Below are 25375 nucleotides of genomic sequence, written 5' to 3'. Positions count from 1 at the left end.
AAAGTCATTGCAATCATTGAGCCTTGCTTCAGATATTAACAAATCAAGGAGGTAATTGGAAGTGTATGCTTTTGCAATTCTTACTTCCTGTGCACTCTTCAGTTGTCCTTTAGGAGACTTAATGAGACTGAGAGTAAATTGTCTATGATACAAAAGTGCTCTTTAGTGAGTGGAAAACCTCTTCTGCTTACAGAAGGGTTATTTCTGACTTTGCTGATGATCACTGCATGGGAATAGTGACCTGAAATCCAGAGATGATGATCCTGTTACAGCAATCCCTTCTTACAACCATTTGTTACAACTATTTCAATTCCTTACATGTTTACAAAGCAAGTCCCAATGGATTTAACACAAATATTACCCCATTGCAGAGCAAGATTTGCCTTGCTTTGTAATAGAAAACATTTATAAAACATGGGACATCTCTCATATACCTAGATATTGCCGTCTGGACCATGTATCATGTTATGTGTACTGTGATGTACTCTATTTCTATTTCTTTGAATCCAGCAATCACCATTGGGTGATTGTGGGGATATGAAGAGAAGCTAGGATGTATAATTTAATAATGTTCAAAAAGTAGTATGTGAATTGAGGAAATAGATTGTTGTTATAAGTCTAATGTACTAATCTGCTATTAAACACTATAAACTGCAGTATTTCAATACAATATGTCTTCCAGTTCCATTCTGTTGGCTTTCATCATGGAGTTGCTGAAGAACTCAATTGCTATGCAAGAACAAATGCTTTCTTGTAAGGGCTTCCTTGTAATAGGATACAGTCTTGAAAAGGTAAATGAAGCCTGTTGCTTGCTTTTCTCTCTCTTTTAATCTGCATGAAATACGTTTCATGTTTTGGTCACATAAATCACTATCTACATGTTGTCTTAAACATATTCCCTTTCTCTTTCTGCAGTCTTCCAAAGCACACATTAGCAGAGCTGTTCTTGAACTTTGTCTTGCCTTTGCTAAGTATCTGAGCAATTTGCACAATGGTGTGCCCTTGCTGAAGCAACTGTGTGATCATATTCTCCTTAACCCTGCAATATGGATTCATACTCCAGCCAAGGTAAAACTTTTTCCATTCATGGGGATAGCATGAAAGTATCTAAGGTCTTGTAGACATCTTAGACCCACGTTCTAAGGGAATATTTCCTTTACTCATGAATTTACTTAGCTTCCTTTTATTTATTATGTATATTTATTAGTCACCTGTTTAACCTAGTGCTACACAATTCTAGGATGTGGGTGGCGCTGTGGGTTAAACCACAGAGCCTAGGTCTTGCCAATCAGAAGGTCGGTGGTTCGAATCCCCACGACGGGGTGAGCTCCCATTGCTCGGTCACTGCTCCTGCCAACCTAGCAGTTCGAAAGCATGTAAAGTGCAAGTAGATAAATAGGTACCACTCCGGCGGGAAGGTAAACAGCATTTCCGTGCGCTGCTCTGGTTCACCAGAAGCGGCTTAGTCATGCTGGCCACATGACCCAGAAGCTGTACGCCGGCTTCCTTGGCCAATAAAGCGAGATGAGCGCCGCAACCCCAGAGTCTGCCATGACTGGACCTAATGGTCAGGGGTCCCTTTACCTTTACACAATTCAAACCAAATACTATTAAATAAGAAAGAACATAACCCCTGTGTACATTGCAAGCTTACTGTACATGTCTACCAAAAAGTAAGCATCACTGAGTGCAGTATTGTAGGCTTACTAGCTGGAATTACCCAACCTTTACTTTCTTGTGGTTCACCCTGCCATGTGTATGGCATCTTATATAACCTATTTCTATTCTCAATTGTCTGATACAGGTTCAGTTGATCCTGTACACTTACTTATCTACCGAATTCATTGGCACAGCCAATATATACAATGCAATTCGACGAGTAGGAACAGTTCTACTGGCTATTCACACATTGAAGTACTACTACTGGGTGGTGAATCCTCAAGATCGCAGTGGAATTATTCCAAAAGGTTTAGGTATGTGAAAAGTCCAATGCTACTCATCAAAAGTATACCACAACAATCACACAGGGGTTTTTATAATGTTGTGGATCGTGGTAGGGGCAGAATTTGTTAAGTGTGTAGTGAGACCTTACCCTTTCCTGGATCCATAGAGACCTGTTCCATTATGTGAGATATGGAGGTGTTTATAAAGGAAAAGGTGACCTAATAAAGTGTAACAGGGTCTTGCCACTTCAGTGGAAAGGCTAATACTGGTGTCCTTTTCAGTGAGGTAGCTAGGTGAAAACACAACAGTAGGTACAGAAAATACTTGCCAGGTGCATATGGAAGATCCAGAACAAGCTTATTAACTGGGGATTGGATCCAGAGAAGTGTGAGCAGATGTTTTCCTGTAAATCTCATGATGCTTCTCGTGTGTGTTCTCAATTTGTTTTTGTTTTTGGGTGGTGGAGGTGGAGGATGATTTAATGTTCAGAGTTAATGTATTAATAGCGAAATTGTTACCAAGCTGTGAAGTATATAACATGTCTCTTTTAAATTAAGATGGACCACGACCCAATCAGAAAGAAATTTTTTCCTTGAGAGCCTTTTTGCTGATGTTCGTTAAGCAGTTAGTAATGAAGGTAAGCAGTCTACAAATTGGGGCTGGGCTCTGCAGTGTGTCTTGCATTGTTCTGAAGCTTAAGCAGTGCTTATCCCAGAGAGGGAGGAAAGAGACCTGACGCCTCTGGCTAGCTGGGAAGGTGGACGAGGGACCGAGAAGAGAATGTAAGTTGCAGCAACTTTTTTTATCTCCTCCTCTTAGTACAGCTGCATTTCTCTCTGGCACTCAAGGTTTACAGGTTTACTCAACTAAGTGTCAAGGGGTCTGCAGGAGTCTTTCGTTTTAATAATTTTGAGATAAATAACTTTATTGGGTCTTTTCAATCAAAACACTAGAACAGAAACATTTAAATAAAATTCCTGTCAGGCTGATCCTGTTTTCCCCCCGAAGGCTGATTATTTTGCAAAGAACTCTTCTGTGCTGAGCAGAAAGGAGGTTGTGGTGATGGTGGCAACCTGGATGGATTTCTTCCAAGAGAGGAGGAAGAAGGGGCTATTTGGGTTTCAGATCTTGTACTGGAGCTGAGGCCTAGCAAATTGCTTAGTCTTAGTGAACTATAATTTTGAAGATCTTGCCTCGTGGGCCATGGTATTACATAGGAAAAGCACTTATTGTGAATGGTGGTAAAACTAGAGGTTGCTTTTTTTGTGGAAAAGGACTGCACATTTAGTTGGCAAACACTACTGGTGTAAATTGCTTAATTTCTAGGAGGTACAGGCCTGTGTGATAGCCATGCCACATTCTTAATTATAGCTATAAATTATTATTATTTTAACTTAGACCACAACTGCCATCACAACTCCTCAAAGTTAATAGGTTGATTCATGACAAAGTGGCTAAAGGACTGAGATATAAAAGAATAATATACAGGCTATGCCAAAGCTGTCAATGTTTCCCTTTTTTAAAGGGAAATTCCCTTATTCTGAATAGGATTCCTCGCAAGAAAAGGGAAAAGTTGACAGCTATGGGCTAAGCATGAAAACGCTGGAGTACATGTGGGAACAGTTCCTGGAGGGTTTATATCTTGTGGTGCAAAACTGGAAAAGTTCTGTTTGTGAATCCTATTGATTTCACAGGCATTTCTCTAGAATGTACCCTTTGTGTTCCGTTGTTAGGTTTAATTTATTTAATTCCATTTGTGTATCATTTCCCATAAAGTAGCTCAAGATGCTTTATATGCATGACTTGTTTGTGTTATGCCACTTATTTTATTTTATATTTTAAGGATCATGGAGTAAAAGAAGATGAACTACAGGGCATCCTCAACTATCTCCTCACCATGCATGAGGTAATCTTAATTTTAACTGTTTTGCTTCCAACAACTGTTTGAACAAAACAGCCCTTCTCGCCACAAGATGGCTTTAAATAAGAAGCATAAAATCAACTGTTGGTGGAAACTACAAATAGTGAGTGATGATTTAAGAAACCTGTTCAATGGTGCACTGAAGTTCATTAACGTAATAAGTTCTGATAGTTTCCTATTCAGTTCATTGAACTGATATATTGAGGAGAGTTGGTGTAGAAACAGATGGCAAAGCTGCACATATAAAAAGCTGTTTTATGTGGTTCAAGTAATTTTCCTCCCATCTTGTTTTTTAAGTAAAATAATTCTTTCTAAATGTGGATTTTAAAATAAACACACTAATCAACTCTAAGCAAAGATTGTAAACATAGTTGGAAATAAACATTACCATGGGGATATCTACATCTTCATATTTTAGCACCAGGCAAGTGCTTGATGCCAGATGTAACATCAAAGAGTTGGGAAATAGGAACATAAATCTAACCAAACTAATTTCTTTCAGGGTGCTTGAAATGGGTAGAATAAAGAATTAATTGAATTTTTCTTTGAGAAGTATAGATTTCCCCCCCTCTGTTGTGTTTTCACCTATAGCTGCATTTATGCTGGGAGATTGCACTTGAAAACAAAACTGCCTCCTTGAGATTCAATAAATGACTTTCTGGGCAATACCTAAAAATTAAACAAATCTGGAGAATACATTATTTACGCAAAATTGCAATATGTAAATAAGGATTTTTGATGGTTGCCTACTTTGCATAAAAAAACAGCCAATGTCATTTTCTTGGAGTGTGTTTTATTGTTTTTCCGTTTCTTAACCTATTCCTGGATTGTAATAAGAAATTATTATTTCTGTAATGGAAGTACCATTTTTTTTTTAGTTGCCAAATAGCTTGCAAGTTACATTTTCTATACACCATTGATTTCTTATTTAAATGCTGTTTTCAATATCCTACGTAATCCATGAGATCCGAATGTGATTGCTATATATAAAAAACAGTTTCACACCGAAAGAAACCTTAAACAGAGCCTATCTTGCAAATTCAGGATTGCAGCCTTGAAATAGTTTGTGTATTTGATTTTTCCAATTATCCACTGGGACATTTTTCACATAAGTGATTTCAGAGTTAGGGTTAAATTCAGCAGGAACAGCCTTGCACTTAGTTATTCATGGCTGACTCATTGATACCAGTGGAATTTACAAAAGCTGAAATACAGAAGTTGTGTAATTTTTTTCCTTTGACATCAACTCTCCATTCCCTATTTATCAAAACTGGTGGGCCCTTAAGCTGGTATAGAATGGCTGGAATCCAAATAACTACTTTAGGCATAGCTAAGAGTTTCGGGTATTCCTGGTGGGATCTCCTCTGCTCCACTTGTTCTATATTAAAGTTTCTTTTGAAGTTCTTTTCTGCTTGGTGGTGTTTTTTGTTGAAAAATACCAAGTTGTTTGGTTTTTTTTAGATCCTGACATGTATGTGTGCATGTGTGTGTATGTGTGTGTAAATAAAACTATATAGCTACTATTCATGCATTTTTAAAAAATAAAAATGCCCCATTTCACACAGGGTAAGTGTACTGCTTTGTGAATTCTGAGTTCTTGTTAGGGTTGTCCAGTTGTTGTTTCAGGTTAATCAGTCCTGGCAATGAACTGGATCCAGATTAAAAGTTCCCATAGAAGGCTGGAATAGCCTCCTTTGCAGTGTGGAAAATGGTGGGAGGGGGTGTAGGGAGAGAATTGGCAAAAAGGTGAAGTCTGGATCAAACTTACTGGGCTTTTTTGGTGGTCATGCCCCCAGTCACATATATTTATCCAATATTTTTATTATTTATGTATGTTCTCTTTGTCTTCAACAAAGTTGATTTGGATTACAATTCTATATTCTCTTATCTGGAAGATTGCACTGATAATTCAATGATTATATGAATGTGGATCTCCATTTAACAGGATGACAATTTAATGGATGTCCTACAGCTACTTGTTGCCCTTATGTCAGAGCACCCCAGCTCTATGATCCCAGCCTTTGATCAGAGGAATGGATTACGGTAAGAGTTACATTTCAGTCAAAACAACCATAAATAAGAGTATTCGTATCATTTTATTTGCCACTGGAAGTCCTACTTGAATTTGGATACCGTTAGAGTCTCCATTGCAGAGTAATTTCCTCTGATTTTCTCATCTCAGTTAATGTTGTGGTTGCATTGTGTAAACATATTACAGGCAAATGTGTAATGACTCCAGATTTACGATAGGGGAGCTATTAATATTGGGCGTCTCCCAAGCCATGTGAATATGCAAGCATGTGGGCTGCCATAGAGAAAATTGTGACTGCTACTGCTGCACTGTTGTGAGCTAAGCCATGTTTTGACTTAGCGTGTCATCCAAATGTGGGTTTTCTCTTATTCCACACAAACCACTATCTGCAACAAAACTCTGTTCTTGATTTACATACCATGGGTTTTTTGTTTTTTGTTTAAATGAAAACTCAGAGCCTGGGGCACCCATGAAAGCCTTCAAAGTAAGGCCAACGTGATGTGCAGTTTGGGCTCAAGCTGCCTATTATGGGTGAAGCATCTGTTGACTGCAGAGGGTTCTTGCTCACTTACTCTTGGTGGGGTGTGCCAGCTGGTCATTGTAGGGCCATCTGTTTAGAAAATGGGGCTTTGGGGCTTTGTGTACCTAAACTGGTAAAGGTTCAGTCTGTGCCAGAAAGGATGTGCATAAAGCAGTGGTTCTTGAGCTGCCTGCTTCTGCTTAATGCTACGCACCTCCTTAACTTTCTGTTCAGTAGACTGGCTGAGCACCACTCAAACTTGTGCTACTACACTTGAATCCATACTCATTAAATGACAAACCGTTGTTGTTCATTTGATGTGTTTTATTAAAGTTGTGTGTGCCTTCAGCCAGCACTGTGTGTTGATTTTTTTATCCACCTCCTACTTGTGCATTCAACTATTTATATTAGTTGGAGGTTCATACTCCAGTTTGGTTTGAAAATGTCACCATTTAGTTTATGGCTCCATGGGTGGCCACAGCGTTGGACCTTTTCTCACTTAAAATTAATTCAGAGTTGATGCCAGGAGAGAATGCAAACATAGAGTCAAATAAGAGAGTTACTGTTAGAACAGTTTTGGGAGCAGTAATTCATTTGCTGTATAAAAAAAAGCATTCTCATTTCATATGTTTTGTCACAACTATTGGTTAACCTTGGGTTATATCATATTACACATTACAAGTTTTCCTGCCTCAAGAGTCACCTGCTCTTGTTCATAATTGCTTTCTCCTTCTCTTTACGGCTACTTTTTTGTGGTGCTGGCTGTTGTGATCATTTGTATGGTAATGCGGTATGTGCTGGAAACTAATAAAACACTCAGAATAATGAATATCGTATGAGGTCTCCTATGTATTACTTTGCTTTTACTTAAGTGGCAAAAGGCAATCTTTTTTTATTAGCTAGCATAGGGTAAATGTATGTGTGCAGCTAGTTTGCTGTGAGAAATCACTTATTTTCCCGTTTGTTGATGTGTGTTTTTTTAATTTAAAAATGTGTACAGCTTTGATGTCATTGTATGGTAAGAAGTCTGCTCTCTTTATATTCTTAACATGTAGCTATATGGCTAGTTAAGTGTTCTTTATACTTAAACATGTGCAAAAAAGTTTTTAAATATTTGTAGTTTGGAAATAAAGGTCAGTTGCTTGTAAAGAAAATCTGAGAGTTAGGATACTGCAGACTGTCACTCCTTTAAGGGCCCTTTTATTAATGGAGTCTGTGCTCTCCTTTTCTGTATATTTCCATCTTCCAATGAGCTGTTGACACCAGGAACAAAGCATTATGTGTGTGTGGGGGGGTCCCTTACTTGTGTGCATTTGGAAGTACCAGACAAAACGTCACTTTGCAAAGATTTGTTCATCGGTAGAGAGGTATATAGCATGTATGTTGCTGTGTCTGGTTATCCGGAGCTCCTCAAAAATTGCCTGTCTGCTGTATTTGAGATTAATAATAGCATTATCACAGCAGGTCTGGTTGATCAGTTCTGATAGCAAACTTTATGAGAGCATTCTCAGTCTTTGCATCTTATTAAAATTGCTTCTCCAAAGGCTGGATCAGTTTGGTAAAAGTGGCTGCAAATGAATGGTTTATCACTTCTGCCTATTCTTCCTCTCTTTAGTGCAGAGCACTCACACTAGATGACATTCATTCCTTGGGACAGGGGAAAAAATATTCTTGGCATCTGCTAAGAGGTACCTAAGTCAGAATAAAACTGTGAATTGTATACAGCTGTTTTGAGCTGAATCATTCACCTGTGCAGGACATATCAATATGATCTATAATATCTGGCTAACTTAAACTTGTTCTCAAAGAAGAAGAATTCCAGTGGGAATGATTGGTGAAAGAAAACTTACCTAGTTTACTATATCTGCAAATCAGTTTGGCTAAAAAAATCCCAGCTTCTTCTGCTCTCAGTAACTGATAATTTCACATTTTAATCAAGTAAATAAGATAACAATCAAAGCACCTAAAGCAAGGGTCAGCAAACTTTTTCAGTAGGGGGCCGGTCCACTGTCCCTCAGACCTTGTAGGGGGGCGGACTATTTTTTTTTTGGGGGGGGACAACTAAATCCTATGCCTCACAAATAACCCAGAGATGCATTTTAAATAAAAGCACACATTCTACTCATGTAAAAACACGCTGATTCCCGGACCATCCGCGGGCTGGATTTAGAAGGCGATTGGGCCAGATCCAACCCCTGGGCCTTAGTTTGCCTACCCATGACCTGAAGAGTACTGGAATGTATAGGTGTTTATTTGTTCCGGCTTCTGGCTTCCTTGTGAAGGCTACTTGATTTTAGCTGAGAAGGTAGTTACTTTGTTGTGGTTGCATTTTAGTTCTTATTTTATCTGCAAACTCAGTAATGCAGATTGATGCATGTGCACATATGTAGTCTGAAAATGGTAACATTACCATCCTACCACTTGTCATATGATTGTAACTAGTATGGGTCAGGAATCTTTCTCACTGCATAAAGACCTGATGTGTTAAAGAAAGCCAAATAAATGAACAAAGCTTTGGCTTCCTTAACAAAAAAGCAATTGAATAGACTTGAAATTTTTTAGTAAAGTATATCTCTATCTACTGATTGAGATGCACCTCAGGTCCATTGGTTTTGAAAATTAGCAGAAATCCATCAGGGCTTGTTGCAGACAGAAGGAGCAGATTCATTTTTCACTTGGTTACGGAGGCTTCCCATAAGAATCGGATGAGAGGCTAGAAAGCTTGACTTGGTGAGCTAGTGCTTCCCACAGGAAAGCAGGAACAGCAGGTTGTCTACGAGAGACAGAGTGGTGTTGAAAAGTCTCAGCCAGCAAGGATTCAGATATACAAGGTCTCTCCAGCCTGCAGCCAGTTATTTAGTGTATAAACCTTCAGATTATAGTTTTAAACCGAATTTTAATCTAGCTCATACTTACCATGTTCACTCTTTAAATATAGTAAATGCCACAATATAAATTGTGACTGCAATAGATATCTGGCACCCTATGTAAATTTGGTAGGCTCCACAATGAAACATGGTTCCCTTGGTGCATGTGTGCTCCTCTTATGGCTTGGAGGAAAAAAACCACCATGACGTTAAGCAGTATGTGTAGTATTGCACAGCAGGAACTCATACAGAATAATGATAATTTCCTGTCAAATTTGTGATGACCAGAAATTCAGATAAGTGCTTCCTTTCGTGTAGTATTTTGCTAAACATTGGATATGCAATTTTTCTGGTTGGGGATTTGTCACTTGTAGTTGTAGTGGAAAAAAACAATGGTGGCAGCCGCTTTTAGTCTTTACATATGTCGTAAAATAACCTGTTTGTTGTACACTTGATAAGAAATGATATTTAAATAAAAACGAACACCAGGTTATGTGTTTTTTTTAAAAAAAATCTGACTAAAGAGATGAAACTGAGGGACTAAAAACCAAACTATGTACACAGAAGGGCAATACACACATCTAGAACACTGCATACAAGACAGCTCTGCTAGGATTCTAATATGTATAGAATTAACCTTTTTATGTAATAATTTCAAGCATAGTGTGTGAGTAAAAAAGAAAAGGATGTCAGATGACAGAATTTGTTTCCCCCCGTCTTCTGAAAGCTGTCATAAATGACTAGCAAGGGACACATGTCAAATATTACTGTTAGCATAAGTTTCTCTCTTACATGAGACTGAATCCTTTAAGAGCTTTTTAGTCTGTCACTTGGAAATGTAGAAGTGCTAATAAATGTGTTTTCTTACACTGCAAGCCGAGTGAAAGGAATGAATAGCAAATACACTGTTTCGCCCAAAGATTGTGTTCTTTATAAACTGATGCTTTGGAAAGCTAGTATTATTATTTTTAAATACATGCTATCTTTTAAATTCATTTCCAATCAATCTTCTATTAATATATGTCATGTCATTTTAAACATTAATGTATTCATTTACCTGTTCTTTGGCACAAATCCAGCTAAAATTACCCTAAAGCACTTTATTGACTTTTAGGCATACTTATTTCATGGAATTATTTGCCCCTTCTCTTCTTTAGTGTTGTCTATAAACTTCTTGCATCGAAAAGTGAAGGGATCCGGGTACAAGCTCTGAAAGTATTGGGGTACTTCTTAAAGCATCTGGCACCCAAGTAAGTATTTGGTAGATTCCCCACGAACTTGAATCACAAAAGGCAAACAAGCCCTTAAATGTTATTTGTCTGGGCTGTATATATTACTTGGTGTTACTGCTGTAGGGGGAGTTAACAACAGACTTAATTGTTTTATCACTGGATTGGAAATATTTTTGCTGTTGTTAAATGTAGCTGTCAAATTTTCAGAAGAAACAAATATGTCTTATGCACATCAGTATCTGTTAACTCATTATTTTGTGAACTTAAATTGTAGGCAAGTCAACCCTTTATTATACTAGATTCAGGGTTCTCCCTTTCCTTCTTCTGCTTTTTGTTTTTGATTATCATAGTGGACTAAAATTATAGCTTCCAAAACCCTGCAGACATAAGCTAAAACAGCAGAATAAATTGGGGTATTTCTGGGGAGGGGGATTCCAGTCTCAAAACCACACTGGGCCCAAATTTGATCAAGTTACTTTTTCAGAAATGTACCGTACAAATTAACGGACGTGCTTCTCTCCCCTCTCTGTATAATATTAGGAGAAAAGCTGAAATCATGCTTGGACATGGACTGTTCTCTCTACTGGCTGAGAGGCTCACACTTCAAACAAGCTTAATAACCATGACCACATATAATGTGCTATTTGAGGTACTAGAATTAAAATCCTTTTTTTTTCCTAATGGTGTAGGCATTATTGCAAAATGAGCTTTTGGCCAAATGAGCTGTGCCAAAAGTGATGCCTTGCCACCACTCTTCTGACATGTGTGACAGTAGTTTGAGATGTTTGACACCACAGGATGTTTGACATCACAGATGTTTGACATCACAGAATGAGACTGTAAAACTCTTCAGTAGGCAGCTCTGTTACTTTGGTCCAATCTGTTGATACAACGAATAAGTTATATTAAGCTTGCTCAGTTACTTGATGTGGGCACGGGGTGGAGCAATGAAGAAATTTCTGAAATAACAATGGGATATCAGCTTCACCAGAGGCATGATGGATAACAGCAACAACCAGGAAAAGATAGACATAACATTTTACAAGGACAGGAAGAAACACTACAGACAGAATAACTGCCACACACAGGAAGAATAAGGATATAGTTTGAATGCCTCGCTTATAGTTTTATAAATAATTTAATGTGTCAACACAGACAGAAGTTATTAATATTGCAGTTGTTGTATAAGGGATTATCATCATGACTGGAATGTAATTGAAATTAATAAGATTTTGGAACGCAGAAATAAAGAAAATCATCAAAACATCAATAATTTGGTATTTGAATGATTGGTATTAGTAATTGTATTATAAATTGGTATTGTTATAATGAGGCTATTATTGGATTGTAATTAAAAACACACACACACACACACATATATATATATATATATATATATATATATATATATATATATATATATAATATAATATATAATATATAATATATAATATGTAATATATAATATATAATATATAATATATATATGAATGAGAATGATGTGGGCATACTCATTTTCTAAAGTAACTAATGTTTCTTAGTGCTTGCTATACATCTAAAAGCAACATTTCTTCTCAGTTCAATCCACTCTTTTCTATGTTTAGCCATGCTAGAGATATGCAGAAGTTTGAAACATTTTATGAATGGAAATAACTCTTTGAGGGATCATTACCTATAAGATGCACCCATCAGAGTAACATGTTCTTAAATATTTGAATTTTGCCCTAATAATAATCCCTTCTTTTCCCCTAGATACTTATTGAGCAGATTTGTACTCAAGTGATACATAAGCAGCATCCTGACCCAGATTCAACAGTGAAAATACAAAATCCTCGTAAGCATTATGTTCTTTTAAGTAGCTCCAAAGCAGTTCTAAAGTAGCTTTGAAGTCACCAATTACACAAATTGGGGTTAGGGATTAGTCTAGGAACTTGTGTCTCTCTTTAAATTATTTGTTTGGGTAGAATTAGAAATCTAAGGCTCACCACTTGGGGATTGTTGGCTGTGTGGCATGATAAGTTTTTTTCTATGTTCATCAGCGATAGGAAGTTTTAATTTTAACAGCCATTCAGATTCTACCACAAATCTGATTATCCAGTTTGGTATGACATCACTGTATAGTGCAAGCTATAGCAGAAACATTCCTAAATTACCTTTATTGCATGGATGGGAAGTTGTGTTCTTCCATATGTGCATCTACACCACCCAGTGTTCCTGGCTCTTGGCCTTGTTGGAGGAAACTGGTGGGAGTTGAAGTCATTCAACTAAGCCTTACTGGGAGTTGAAGTCATTCAACTAAGCCTTACTCAGCATAGATCAGTTGAAATGAATGAACACGACTGTGTTCCATCAGACTGTTTGCCTGATGGAACGATTTGCCCTCTGCTCAGCCCACGCACTGCTCTGAAGGTTCTCGCATACTCCCTAGCTATTTCGGAGTTGAGGTGTGTGTGGTGTGTGATGTGGGCAGGGGCTTCTGCTAGTGGGACTACTAAGTTGAATCTGGCCCTAAGTTAGGTCCATTAATTTCAGTGGGTTTGCTCTGAGTAAAACTTAGCTGAATACCACCCTCAATTCTTGCTAATCTGTAGCAACAGGCTTATAATATTAAGTTGCTGTACTTTTTTGGCTGATTTTTTTTCTAAACAAAAACATTATTATTAGTATTATTTAATAGAATTATAGAATTGCAGAGTTGGAAGGGATTCCCAAGAGTCCTCTAATTAATAAATTACAGGTAAAGGGACCCCTCACCATTAGGTCCAGTCGTGACCGACTCTGGGGTTGCGGTGCTTATCTTGCTTTATTGGCCGAGGGAGCTGGCGTACAGCTTCCGAGTCATGTGGCCAGCATGACTAAGCCGCTTCTGGCAAACCAGAGCAGTGCATGGAAACGCTGTTTACCTTCCCGCCGGAGCGGTACCTATTTATCTACTTGCACTTTGACGTGCTTTCGAACTGTTAGGTTGGCAGGAGCAGGGACCGAGCAACGGGAGCTCATCCAGTCGCAGGGATTCGAACCGCCAACCTTCTGATCAGCAATTCTTAGGCTCTGTGGTTTAACCCACAGTCCCACCCACGTCCCTACCCTCTAATTAATACTATGTATTAATTAAATTAACATTGCAGGGGGTTAAATTAACATTGCAGGCGGGCTCTGGTCTATGGGGTCACGAAGAGTCAGACACGACTAAACAACAACAACAACATTGTATTGTTGGATGTCTGGCTTCCAAATGGGGCAGTGCAGCCAGTCCAACACTCTTACCCCTTTCCTACACTGAACTTCCCACACCTTCCCCTCTTGGTTAGTGTCAGACACTCTCCGTGTCAGGAAGCTAGGGGACAGCTCCCAACCTGCCTAGGTTGCCCTGCTGACCATTGCTAGATAAGAATATCAGTGTCTTGGTTGCTGGGGCTGAATCTAGCTGCAAGTCCACTCTGTCCATGCAGAAAAGTCTACATTCAAAGTAACAAACCTCTCTTCATGTGACAGCACCAGATTCCTCTTGCATAGTTGGCTGTGTATAGACTAAACATTCAGTAGCAGAGTAGCATCTCATTTTCAAAATGGTATTTCTGATATAGGACAAATAGTTAATTGACACACACTATTCTTACTAGTTCAAAATGTTGAAAAAAAGGCTTAAGCTTGGGATAGCATTTCTACCAAAGGAATATACCTCTGCAAATAATTGGACCAGATCCTTTGTGGTTTTTCCAGGAGATTACCTGTATAAATGCAGCTAACTTGGGATGGTGACAGAAAAAATGTTCTTAGCTTTCCTAAGTCCTGTTATTTAAAAAATAATAATTTTAGGGAGAAGAAAACAAAGGAACTAAAACTAGGCAATCATATAAACATATGTGCAGGAGGAGAAGCAAATAAATTTAAGGAAGTCCAATTAATATTTTACTGTCCATAAACTATTTTTCAAGCTTTATAACCATCCAACCCCCTGCATTTTACATGTTAATGATAAATAAAGGTTTTAAAACTTTCCCCAACTCTACCTTTCCCAGCAATTCAAGTAGAAGCACTAATGGATCTCTTGGCAAAGCACTGTTGATTATTAAGTTTCTTGAATCATTTCCCCAGAAATTTCTAACAGGACAGAACCAGACCACTAACTATAAAAGTCCCACTTCCATGTCTCTGAATTAGTGCCATTGTGTGGCAGAAAAGTATACTTGGAAACATAGGGAGGACTTCCATGTAGCACAATGGCAACCCTTTCATTAGCACAAGCACATCAGCCTGCCAGGCGGAACGATTGCCCCCCTCCTCCTGCCACACACTGTTCTGGGTCTTCTTCTGACCCCTCTGAGGTAATTTTGTGGAAGCACGGTGGAGAGAAGGGGAGAAACCCCCCCACTGTGCTGCTTTCTGCTAGAAGGGCTTGTTGAATCAGACCCATTAGAATTATTTTGAAAGGATCACATCACTGCCCATCTTGTCCTATTTAATAACAGAGGTTCGCCAGGTGTGTATGTAAACTCAAACAGGACAGGAAACAACTGAGTTCTCTTCCTTGTGGTGTGAGTTCAGCATCCAATCATCAGAGACTTACTGTTTCTGAGTATGGATGCTGCGGTTTGTTCTCATGTTTAAATTGACACTGCAAGGTGTGTGATACTAGGAACCAGTTTGTTTTGATTTTCCACAAAACTTGCACATGGAGAACATCTGGATCTTCTTGACCAAATATTCAACACAGTTTCTCCCATCTTCCAGCCTTCCATTTCTTTCCCACAAATAGATCTAGCAGTTTCTGCTTAGTTTTCCAGTACTGTACATAACTTCATTGCCCTTGTGTAATTTGAAGAAACTAGAATGAGAAATGATTCATCTAGTTTTCAGATTATTTGATAATTATTTTTTTTGAAAATATTTTTTACAGAGGTTCTAAAGGTTATTGCAACCTTGCTGCGTAACTCTCCACAGAGTCCAGAAACTCTGGAAGTCCATAGAGTCTTTCTCTCAGATATGATAAAGCTTTTTAATAGCAGCAGAGATAATAGGAGGTAAGTACATGCTTGTGTATACACAACACGCCTCATAAAACTTTCTTCAGTTTGAATAACATTAAACTAATTTTTGAATTGGTTTCAAATAATCCACCTCCTTTTAAAATATAGATAAATTTGGTAATATAGATAATTACCAAATTATGTTCAATCCATGCTGGTTTATTTATTTTTTGCCTTTAAAACCTAAGATATCTTGAGTTTTGTATGTTTGCATGTTTCTAACTTACAATTTATCAATGTCAACAATTTTGCAGGAGTTTACTACAGTGCTCTGTGTGGCAGGAATGGATGCTTTCACTTTGCTATTTCAATCCCAAAAATGCTGATGAACAGAAGATAACTGAAATGGTGTATGCCATTTTTCGGATTTTACTTTACCATGCAGTCAAATACGAATGGGGTGGCTGGCGTGTTTGGGTAGATACGCTAGCAATCACACACTCAAAGGTAAGTTATACAAAGAAAATTTATTATTAATTATGTATTTTTCCCCCAGGAAGTCTCAGATCATGGTGAGCCCAGAAAAAGGGCTGAAGCACAGTATCTGAATAGGTAGAATAAGGGAAGAGCTACATTTTCATAACACAGAATAATTAAATTTGTCAGACTATTTAAATAATAAGTTTAAGCATGCTCCTTGCCAACTGTAATGTGACAGCTTGGTACTAGCATGCTTAATCTGACATTTCAAAGAACTATGTGTTTTATGAGGTTTTATTGTGGAATGTATGTGCAGTGGAATTACTTGAGTTTGAAACACAAGGTGGCGCACCTCGTCTGTTTCTAAGACTAAAAGATGGCCTTTACTAACACCAGTGGTTGTGAAACAAATCGCTAAAGTCTAAAGAAGAAACAGGAACAAAATCTGCTTTCCAGACAAACAAAGAGAGGAAAGGGAGCTAGGGAAAAAGTTGCTTTGTGAATAAAGGAACAAATCAAGTTTCCTAGTATGAGGATAATTTTTTGCAGCTATAGCAATATTGTAATGGAACGAGGTTTGGTTTTTTCTTTTTAAAACGGTGGTAACTTTCCTTCAATTGAAATGAAGATCTTAGAATGAAGTTGTTATAGCTATTGCAGTATCTCCTTTGCCGTGCCTTCCTTTTGGTACCCCCAAACATTTTTAATACTGTTTTGGGTGAGCTTCCAAATGGGGACTTGCGCAACTTAAGAAAAAAAAGGTACGTTTTTCTCCTCAGACACCAATGCATGCATTTTAGGATGTCTGTTATATAGACCGCACAATCCAGGTATAAAAATGGTTATTTCAGCTATATTCATAGGTGGGGTACAGTTGAAGACAGCATAGGTAAAATAACAGATTTATTTTTCAAAGGTCGTGATTACTTTTTTTAAGTAGCGAGAGAGCTGCTTTAACTGAAAATAACGAAATAACATTGATACTGCTAGTTGATAATCAAGTCTTTTCTCTTTTCAAAGTACAACACTAGCATTTGTAGCATATGTGCTATTTTTAACTGAAATTCAGGCTTGAATTCAAAACATTGAAATCTCTGAATTACAGAAACTGTAATAACAGTTAATAGATTTACTATAAAACAGAGCTTTCCTTACGCAAGAGGGATGTATGAGCACATAGCTTAAATATGGGTTAGTAAAGTTTTAAATGGTCTTTTCAGCTATATTAATGGAAGTGGGTCTTTAACAGGGCAAAATCTGCAGGTTTGAATAATACATATTTTCTAGACCTAGTAATGCCTTTCAGAAAGCAAAACATATCTTTGCAGATTGGGTGTAATCAAAATATTTTCATAACACGCATATATCCCTAAAAATAGTATTTCATGTTCTCAAAAGCTTCAGTAGATGATTACAATTTGTCGCTGTCATTTTTCCATGCTTCCAGTTCCTATAATTCTAAGCTTTCTACTTACTAAAAAATTGTTTCGGTTTCATGACCAGCTCCCCATATTTCTTCTTCTTCTTTTGCTCCCCATCTCTTTCCTTACTAGCTCTTTCATGACTGCCTTCCTCCATCTTTTTGTGGCTTTCCCCCATACCCTTGTTTCTTGGAAGCTTGAACAACACATGACAGTTTCAGGTATATTTGCTTAAAGCTGGCCCTGCTCCAATAAAGAGGGAGAAGGCGAACCAATTTAAGAGCAAAACGAGGCTGCAGGTGAGGAAAGACCAACCACCCTCCACAGCTCTTTCCCCAGCAGCCGGTATCCAAAAATCCCCCCCCTCTCCTCCACCACCCCTCCCTCGAGGCACTGACATTGGAAGTGAGCCAAATGAGTGGAAAAGTGCTTCACCTTTTGTAGAGGGAGGAGAGCAGTAGGAAAGTGAAGCCATAGGAACAAGAAGAGAGTTCAGCTGTCCTCAACCACATGGTTCTTTCACTTTTTAAAATGTTTGATTCCCATCATTCTGTATATATGTGATGGTTAAAATCTGTGCCTGCGCAAAAAATGTTTTGCTGTCATCACATGTGGTTTGCTCTTCAGTGTCCCCGGCTCTACTTTTAGTCTTTTCATCAGTGTATGAGCCCTTCCTCAATTCTGCTGGAAACATCTAAATTTGAGGCTATTAACAACAATTCTAGGTTGTTGGGGGTTTTTTTAACATGGAGTTTTTAGGGGCTAACCAGGCTGGGATAGTTGGGATAGCAGGCTTGTTGGTTTTTGAATGTCTGATGTAGATTTTTTCCAATTTCATTGTTCTGTATGGGACAATGACAGTAAAGATTATTGTATCGTAAAAAGAATGACTTTCTGTCCTACTAGAAAAGTGAAATAGGAGCAGAGCATGTTTATGCCACATTGTCGTTTCTTCGCATCCTACTCAGTTGAATTGTATTTTCCTAACTGACTGTTGCCTTTCTTGCACTCTGTTGCTCTGCCTTGAGTTAAATTGCCGCTTCCCCTTTCTGTCTTAGCATTTCAAGGGCTAGTGCATGCATATGTTGTTTGGAAGGTATTTGAACCCATCAGCCAGATGGAACCTGGTACTGGGCTTAAAGAGTGATGAGTACACAAATAGGTTGTACAAGATTGCTGAATTGAGATAGTTAATTCACCCAGATCTCAAGTTCATCCTTGCAAGGTATTCCCTGGATGCATTAAGATTTTCAATTAAATGTCTCTATTGATATTCTGAGGACAAAGGGTCTTGAAAATTGATATTTTTTCCCTTCCTAAAAATATTTAAATTGGTTACAGATGGTTTTTATTGGATTCAGATAGATCCGCAAGGATATAAGCTATGTGAACAACCGATGTGCAATTTTTGGTTTTTTCTTTTATTAAAGCATTTCAAAATACTTGTATTGAGACAATGTTTTCTTATATTTAGTTCCAGGAGTAGCTTTTACCCCCATTTTTTTCTTTAATACATCTTGATGCAAAGTGCTAATGAATGGGATTAATGTTCCTTATTTCATTTTTGCATCTACCGCTAATTTACAACACTGCTTCCTGATAAAAGTACTAGCGTGTAAAAGAAACGAGTGTTGCAGAATTGGTTAGGTTTTGCAGAGCTACACATCAAGATACATGCGGCTGCTATAAAAAGCCAAAGAAACTCAATTGCAATTTTATTGTCCAGTTTGATAGATTTCCTGCCACCTTTGTAGCAGGGAAGCTGTTTGTCACTGTAGCCCTCTTCTCCAACAGCTACACTACGCTTTATAAGCAGCGATGGCTTTTGTGGCATAATTGCACTACATTGCTTTCTTTTGCTCTCAGGATTTAAAGGTGCGCATAATCCTCTTAAAGCTAAATTCCTTTGTGAAGCCTTTTATTTCATTTTATTTTAAACTGCTTCTTTCCCCCTTGCATCTTCGATACTATTATTATAAGAGAGAATTTGGTTTAACCTGAGTTTTTCAGTAGCTGTGTTAACTGTGTTAAATTCTCTAGCGGAACTTGATTTTACAATGAGCAGTTGCCATATTAATAATAAATATGTATTTTGGGGAGCCTTTAGTGGGGGTTAATAAGAAAGGATGGGCGTATTACTGTTTAAAAACAAAAAGTTAAAATGGCAACTTCAGTATATTTATGTTGTGATATTTACTTTGCTATAATCTATGCATTTCTGAAGCAACCAAGTTAAAATATATATATAGGAAATGTTTTTTTTAAAAAATTGAGGGTTTTAAAAATTTTGATATATATTTTTTAAATTACTTCATTATGGATGGTCATATGAAGTGTCTAATGGGTTATATTTGTAGACGTCCATTAAATTAGGCTGAATTGTATAGTAGCTTGCTTGACTTGCCCAGTCTTGCAGATGCAGACAAAATTCAAAAGAGAAGGTGAGCAAAAATGATTCGTTAGCTAAACTTGATTTATGGGGAATTATTATAGAGTTTAAAGTGCCACAAGAGGTGGCTATATCACGCAGTGGGCAGCTTTATCCCTGGATTTACCACAAAGGTCACAATGTTTCTGGGGACTGGGATTTCCTCCCTCCTGATGGTATAACTAGAGGGATAGAGGTATTAGGACTAATCTTCCTATATGTCTTCAGTTTTTAAAATGTTAAGAACAGAACTTGCATCCTTGAAAGCTACTCCTGGGTTAAACTTTGAGACAAAATTTAAAAGACATTGGAAAAACATAATAGAAGATTGGGGACAACACTGCAGTCCTAAACAGCTGCTCCAGTATCTCTTTACTGTATTGTCAATTCACTTAGGACACATATAACATGGCACAGTTCTGTGTTACCCTAATGTTGATCTGCAAGAATGGACCAGTTCAAACATAATAGTGAGGCAAACCATGGCTTAGCACAAATTGGAAAGTATCCATATTCCTGAACTGAAGCATTCTTCTCCTGGTCCTCTGGTTATCGTGCCACCTGAGGTTAAGCAATGATTTGGCATTCCATTACTTCCAAGTCCAGACTTGTGGTTTCTCTCACACCAGACAAATCATGAATTGCAACCAAGGTTTGTTCTTGGTTTCATCTTTTGTTTATTCACATAGGTCCATACTCACTTTTTAGAGTAAGAGTGCGTTACAGCTACGTAAAATATCAGTACAGTACGATCACATCTTACATTGGGTTTCAATTCCAAGGGTTCCACGTATACATGAAAATTGTGTATACCCAAGGGGGTTAACTTGTGTAGTTTCAGTCAGCCTGCCTTGAACCATGTATGACTGAAATTGTGCAAGTTAAATGTCCGTAAGATGTGATTGTGCTGTATTAAAATCCTTTAAAAACAATTTACATCAGAAGACTAGTCTTTCCAGCGTATGATGAAAGCTATACAAAGAAGGTGCCAGACACACCTGTGGGATTGCAGTGCCACAGCTGGCAGTTTTGAGAAGGCATAGGAGCCTGCCCTCTTTTTTCCAGCATGAGCTGAGCTCAAGCCTGGATCCTGCCTATTAAATGAGTGAGCTAAGGGGAAACAAAATACTTCATTAACTCAAACAAAGAACCATAGCCCAAATCAGGAGGGAAATATGAGCATGCGAGATCTTAAAGAAAACTGTCAATGTAAGGAACCACTTGATATGGAAGCTTCTTTACATCGGGTTGTATCCAACTAAATCCTTGCACATGCGAGCACAGCAGAATGTCCCCTCCCTCTCTTTATCCATGCCCTCCTCAAATCTGCTATGAGGTTCCCCTAATCCTGCAGAGCAGATTTTTGACTGGTGCAGGTAGTGGAAGCAAAAATTCCATTGTGCTTGTAGAAGTTGATCTATGAGCGCAAAGATTTTGTTGGATGCAATTCTAAATCGATTGAACATGAACAAAAAGTTTCAGACAAATCTCATGTGAATTTATCTGAGCAGATTATTCTGTTAAAGGATAAATAGTACACACAACCTCTATACCCAGATTTAAGTCTTTCTTATGATGAAATGAAATTATATTGCATGGATAGGAGCAAGAGCACTGAGGAACATTGGCCTTGCCCACACATTCAGTAGAAAATGTATCTGGTTCACAACATTATGTGCTGCTATTCTAGGATTTGTTCACACATTGGCTTGCAATTGAATCCAAGATTTGCTCTCTGCCAATAGGAACAGGCTTAATTCCTAATGACAGGTACCACCAGGGTCTGGCAACATATTTAGATTTCCTCTTTATCGTGTCCCTTTATAATTGTCTATAACTGCCATTCACTACTATGGGGAAAGGAAATTGTGCTCAAGTACAACCATGAGCCAGTGTGGTGTAGTGGTTAAGAGAGGTAGTCTCGTAATCTGGGGAACTGGGTTCGAGTCCTCGCTCCTCCACATGCAGCTGCTGGGTGACCTTGGGCTACTCACACTTCTTTGAAGTCCCTCAGCCTCACTCACCTCACAGAGTGTTTGTTGTGGGGGAGGAAGGGAGAGGAGAATGTTAGCCGCTTTGAGACTCCTTCGGGTAGTGATAAAGCGGGATATTAAATCCAAACTCCTCCTCCTCCTCTTCTTCTTCTGATGGGGCCTCATACCTACTCCCCACCCCAAGTGTTGTAGCTGGCAAAATCAGGCATACTCCAGAAGGCAATTAATTGCTGTCTTTCTGAACAGAGCCACAATGTTGAAGGAAGATGGCACTGTGTTTCTGCTGCTCAGCTTGCACCAAAAAACAAAGCAGAGGAATTGGATTCAGGATTGGGAGGAAAGGAGAGAGGAATGTAAAATTTCGAAAGACGATCATAATCTATGGGGTAGAGCACATGCTTTGTTGCCAGGTCCCAGGTTCAATCCTGCTAGGTAGCAGGTGAAATGAAACATGTCTACCTGAAATCTTGGTGGTTGTTGCCAATCAGAGTAGAAAATACAGGGCTAGATGGCGACATATGACAACAAGCTTTCTGCTTGTTCTGAGCATTCCTCTTCAAGGGCTAAAAGCCAGATTTGTTCCAGGATAATAGGACAGACCAGTCTCAACCAGAATCTGGTTTTGTTAATGGTCTCACTGATGATGGCTATTTCTTCCCCATTTATTTAAGCCGCTCATCAACCTGTTAAAAAACCCTGTTTCCCCACACCTGCCCAGCCCCTCCTTCCTTTACCCCTGACCCACCCCCTCATCTGTTACCCCATAAGTCACCCAAACCTCCTGTCCTACTCCCTTCACCGCTGTCCCCTCATAGCTCTCCCCAACCCCCAACTCCTTTTAAAAGAGCGGGGAGGAGCTTCAGAGAGCCATTTAGCAAAATGACTCTCTGAAGTATTTCCCCATCTCTGTTAAACAGCTTGCTTGACCCCCCCCCCTGCCACCTTTAGTGCTTGCCTACCTTCCATTCTGTTGTCATGTTGGAGTTGGTGTGACTGCTTATTGATGGCCACACAAGCTGCGGTGTGATGACAACCTTATATTTTTATGTATATAGAAAGATATATTTCCACCCTGTCTTCCTACTGAAGCACTCAAGGTGGATTGCAAAACCTTTCTTTTGTATTTCTTACTTGAAGCACCACAACCCTTGTGTATTTCAATTAGTCAACGCCCATTTCCTTTCATCTCTCTTACCTATCTATCTATTCTACTTCCTTTTCAAGCTTCAATACAATCTTTATCCTGTAAATCAGTGGTGCAGAACCTCTAGCCGCTGGACCGTTCCATTTGGCTCACAAGACCATTTTAGCCAAGTCCTGCTCACTGGTCTTACACCTAATATCATATATAAAGCAGGTGTGGGGCAGATAAAGACATAGGTGGGCTGAAAGGCTTGTAGGCACCATGCACAAAGCACTACATACCTGACTTTGCAAGCCCTGACAATTAGTGGATCATCAGACCTTGCAGATCCTGGCTTTGCAAGCACCTGGGTTTGCAGTTCCTGACGATCTATGCATGCGACTTCACCAGACCTGATGATCAGCTTATTATAAGATCTTGCAGAGTGCTGTTCACTGGACTTTGCAATAACTAACAAGTCAGCTGATTGCCAGCACCGATGAAGTCCTGTTCATGGTGCTCTGCATGCCCTGTGAGGCTTTGCAAACCTTGGTTTAATTCAGCATGGCATGGCAAACCATGGCAAAGTTTCTCTATGGGAGACCACAAGTTTGCACAGTTCCAGGAAACCAGAGTTTGGCTTATTATGATGTAGAAACCAAGCTGCTGTGTTCCCTCAAACCATAGTTTTAAAAATTAGTTGTAGTACTGTGCTATAACTATGGGATTTAATTTCTAAACAGTAACCTATGCAAAGCAGTAAATATAGTATAATAATAGGAACATATTAGGAACATTTGGCATGATGGATTAACAATATTTAACTGGATTCTGACTTTCCCATACAGGTAAGTTGAAGTACAAGGCAATGGTTCATAAGACAGGGTCACAGTGCACCAGTACACACAACTTGTGCATGTGCTGCCAATACATGCAACCAAAGAAAATATGAAGGACTGTGGGGAAATTACCTGTCTTCTTAAAATGGGCTCATTTGCTTTTGAGGGCCATTATTTGCTTTATAACACTTGAAAAAAATATTACCCACCAACAATGTAATTCACACCTTGAATACGTCACAATATGGTATGGGTCATAATAGCTAAAGTTGTCAATTAAAACATTTTAATGCAATATGTATATGAAAAAAGTAATTTCATTTGTGTTTTGACAGTTAAGCTAAATGGCTTGGACTTAATACAGTCTTTTGATCTGTGTTGTAAGAAGCTTGCCAGTATGGGGGCCAAATGATTTGTTATGCTGGGGAAGGTGCCAGAATGTGCAAAGGCTTTTGTGTGTACAGTACCTCTGTTCCTCTTTGACGGATTCATTTCCCTGGGATTGATATCAGCAGGTATTGGTGCCTCCAGTCAAAGTTGATTTGTTTTCTGAATGGTGTAGAGAGTTTCCAGGCCTGAACTGTTAGCGTTGCTCCTAGGAGGGTGGAAAAACAAGTCAATAAAGCTCTCATTAGGATAAAAAATAGCAACATTTGCTGGAATTATGAATAGCTTATTGATGGAGTTTAGCAGCACAGGAGCTAATTTCCAGTAAACCTTGTTACATACAAAAAAAAGGTGTTCTGTTGCTTGGCTGAACAACCAGCCTCCCTTTCTCCTTGAGTCTTGACCTCATTGTAGAAATGTGATATAAGCATAAGATATGGGGAATAACAAATGTGAAATCTTAATAAATAGCTACTTTTTGATCAATGTGCACTGTAGTTCTAATACAGAATATGTCACCATAACCTTTTTGTACAGTGCATTCTAATCTTCATGTCTAGCAATTAGTGAATGTTGAATGTCAAATTAAGTTAAAATTAATGGCAGAAGGGAATGTTGTATTTATTAGCTTGCAACTGTCTTTAACTAGTAGTGCATAGAGGAGCTTTCCAAATGTTGCAAATGGCTATGGATTAGGCATCAAATGATGGTGAAGATTAATGAATGGCCTTTTAGCTTGCTAATTTAAAGCAATATTTGGTAATTAATTGTGAATTACCAGCTTCACAGCAGCAAACATCTAGAGGGAGATATAAAAAGGCCAGATACAGGTAAATGTGAAACTCTCTTGGCTAACATTACAACTTTCAGATTGTTGCTGCAAGTTTAAAGACTTGTTAAAGATTTGTTAAGACAGACTTTTTTGTGTGAACTAGAGCCTACTGAAGTAGGGGCACCTACTTGAGGTGAAAGCTGGTCCATGAAAGCTTATGTCACAATACCAGTTTGTTAGGGCAAATACAGGAAAAACATGACTCTCTGAAATTTTGTATCTGTGGCAAGTCATAGAGAAAACTAAAGGTACTTGACCTTGGAGGTTTACTGGCAACTCAAGTCAACTTTCCAGTAGCTGTGTGTGGAGCACTTCACAAGCCTCTTCATCAGTGGCTTATCTCAGCCCGCTAGATATTACTGGATTACAACTCCCAAGAACCTCA

At 38.5% G+C, this 25375-nt stretch overlaps 1 protein-coding gene across 1 annotated transcript in view; it reads left to right on the top strand.

The window, feature by feature from the left end:
- Positions 1–25375, top strand: part of LRBA (LPS responsive beige-like anchor protein) — a 351536-nt gene that overhangs the window by 42814 nt on the left and 283347 nt on the right. The window contains 11 exon segments of the mRNA XM_083520191.1: positions 683–791; positions 916–1068; positions 1805–1973; positions 2502–2581; positions 3788–3850; positions 5811–5908; positions 10442–10534; positions 11057–11165; positions 12269–12350; positions 15417–15540; positions 15801–15993. Of these exon segments, the coding sequence (XP_083376317.1) occupies positions 683–791; positions 916–1068; positions 1805–1973; positions 2502–2581; positions 3788–3850; positions 5811–5908; positions 10442–10534; positions 11057–11165; positions 12269–12350; positions 15417–15540; positions 15801–15993 (1273 nt within the window).

Source organism: Podarcis liolepis (genome assembly GCF_965112155.1).
Source record: "Podarcis liolepis genome assembly, chromosome: 9".
NCBI lineage: Eukaryota > Metazoa > Chordata > Lepidosauria > Squamata > Lacertidae > Podarcis > Podarcis liolepis.
Note: the sequence above shows the minus strand (reverse complement) of the source record. Positions and strands in the feature narration are given on the sequence as shown.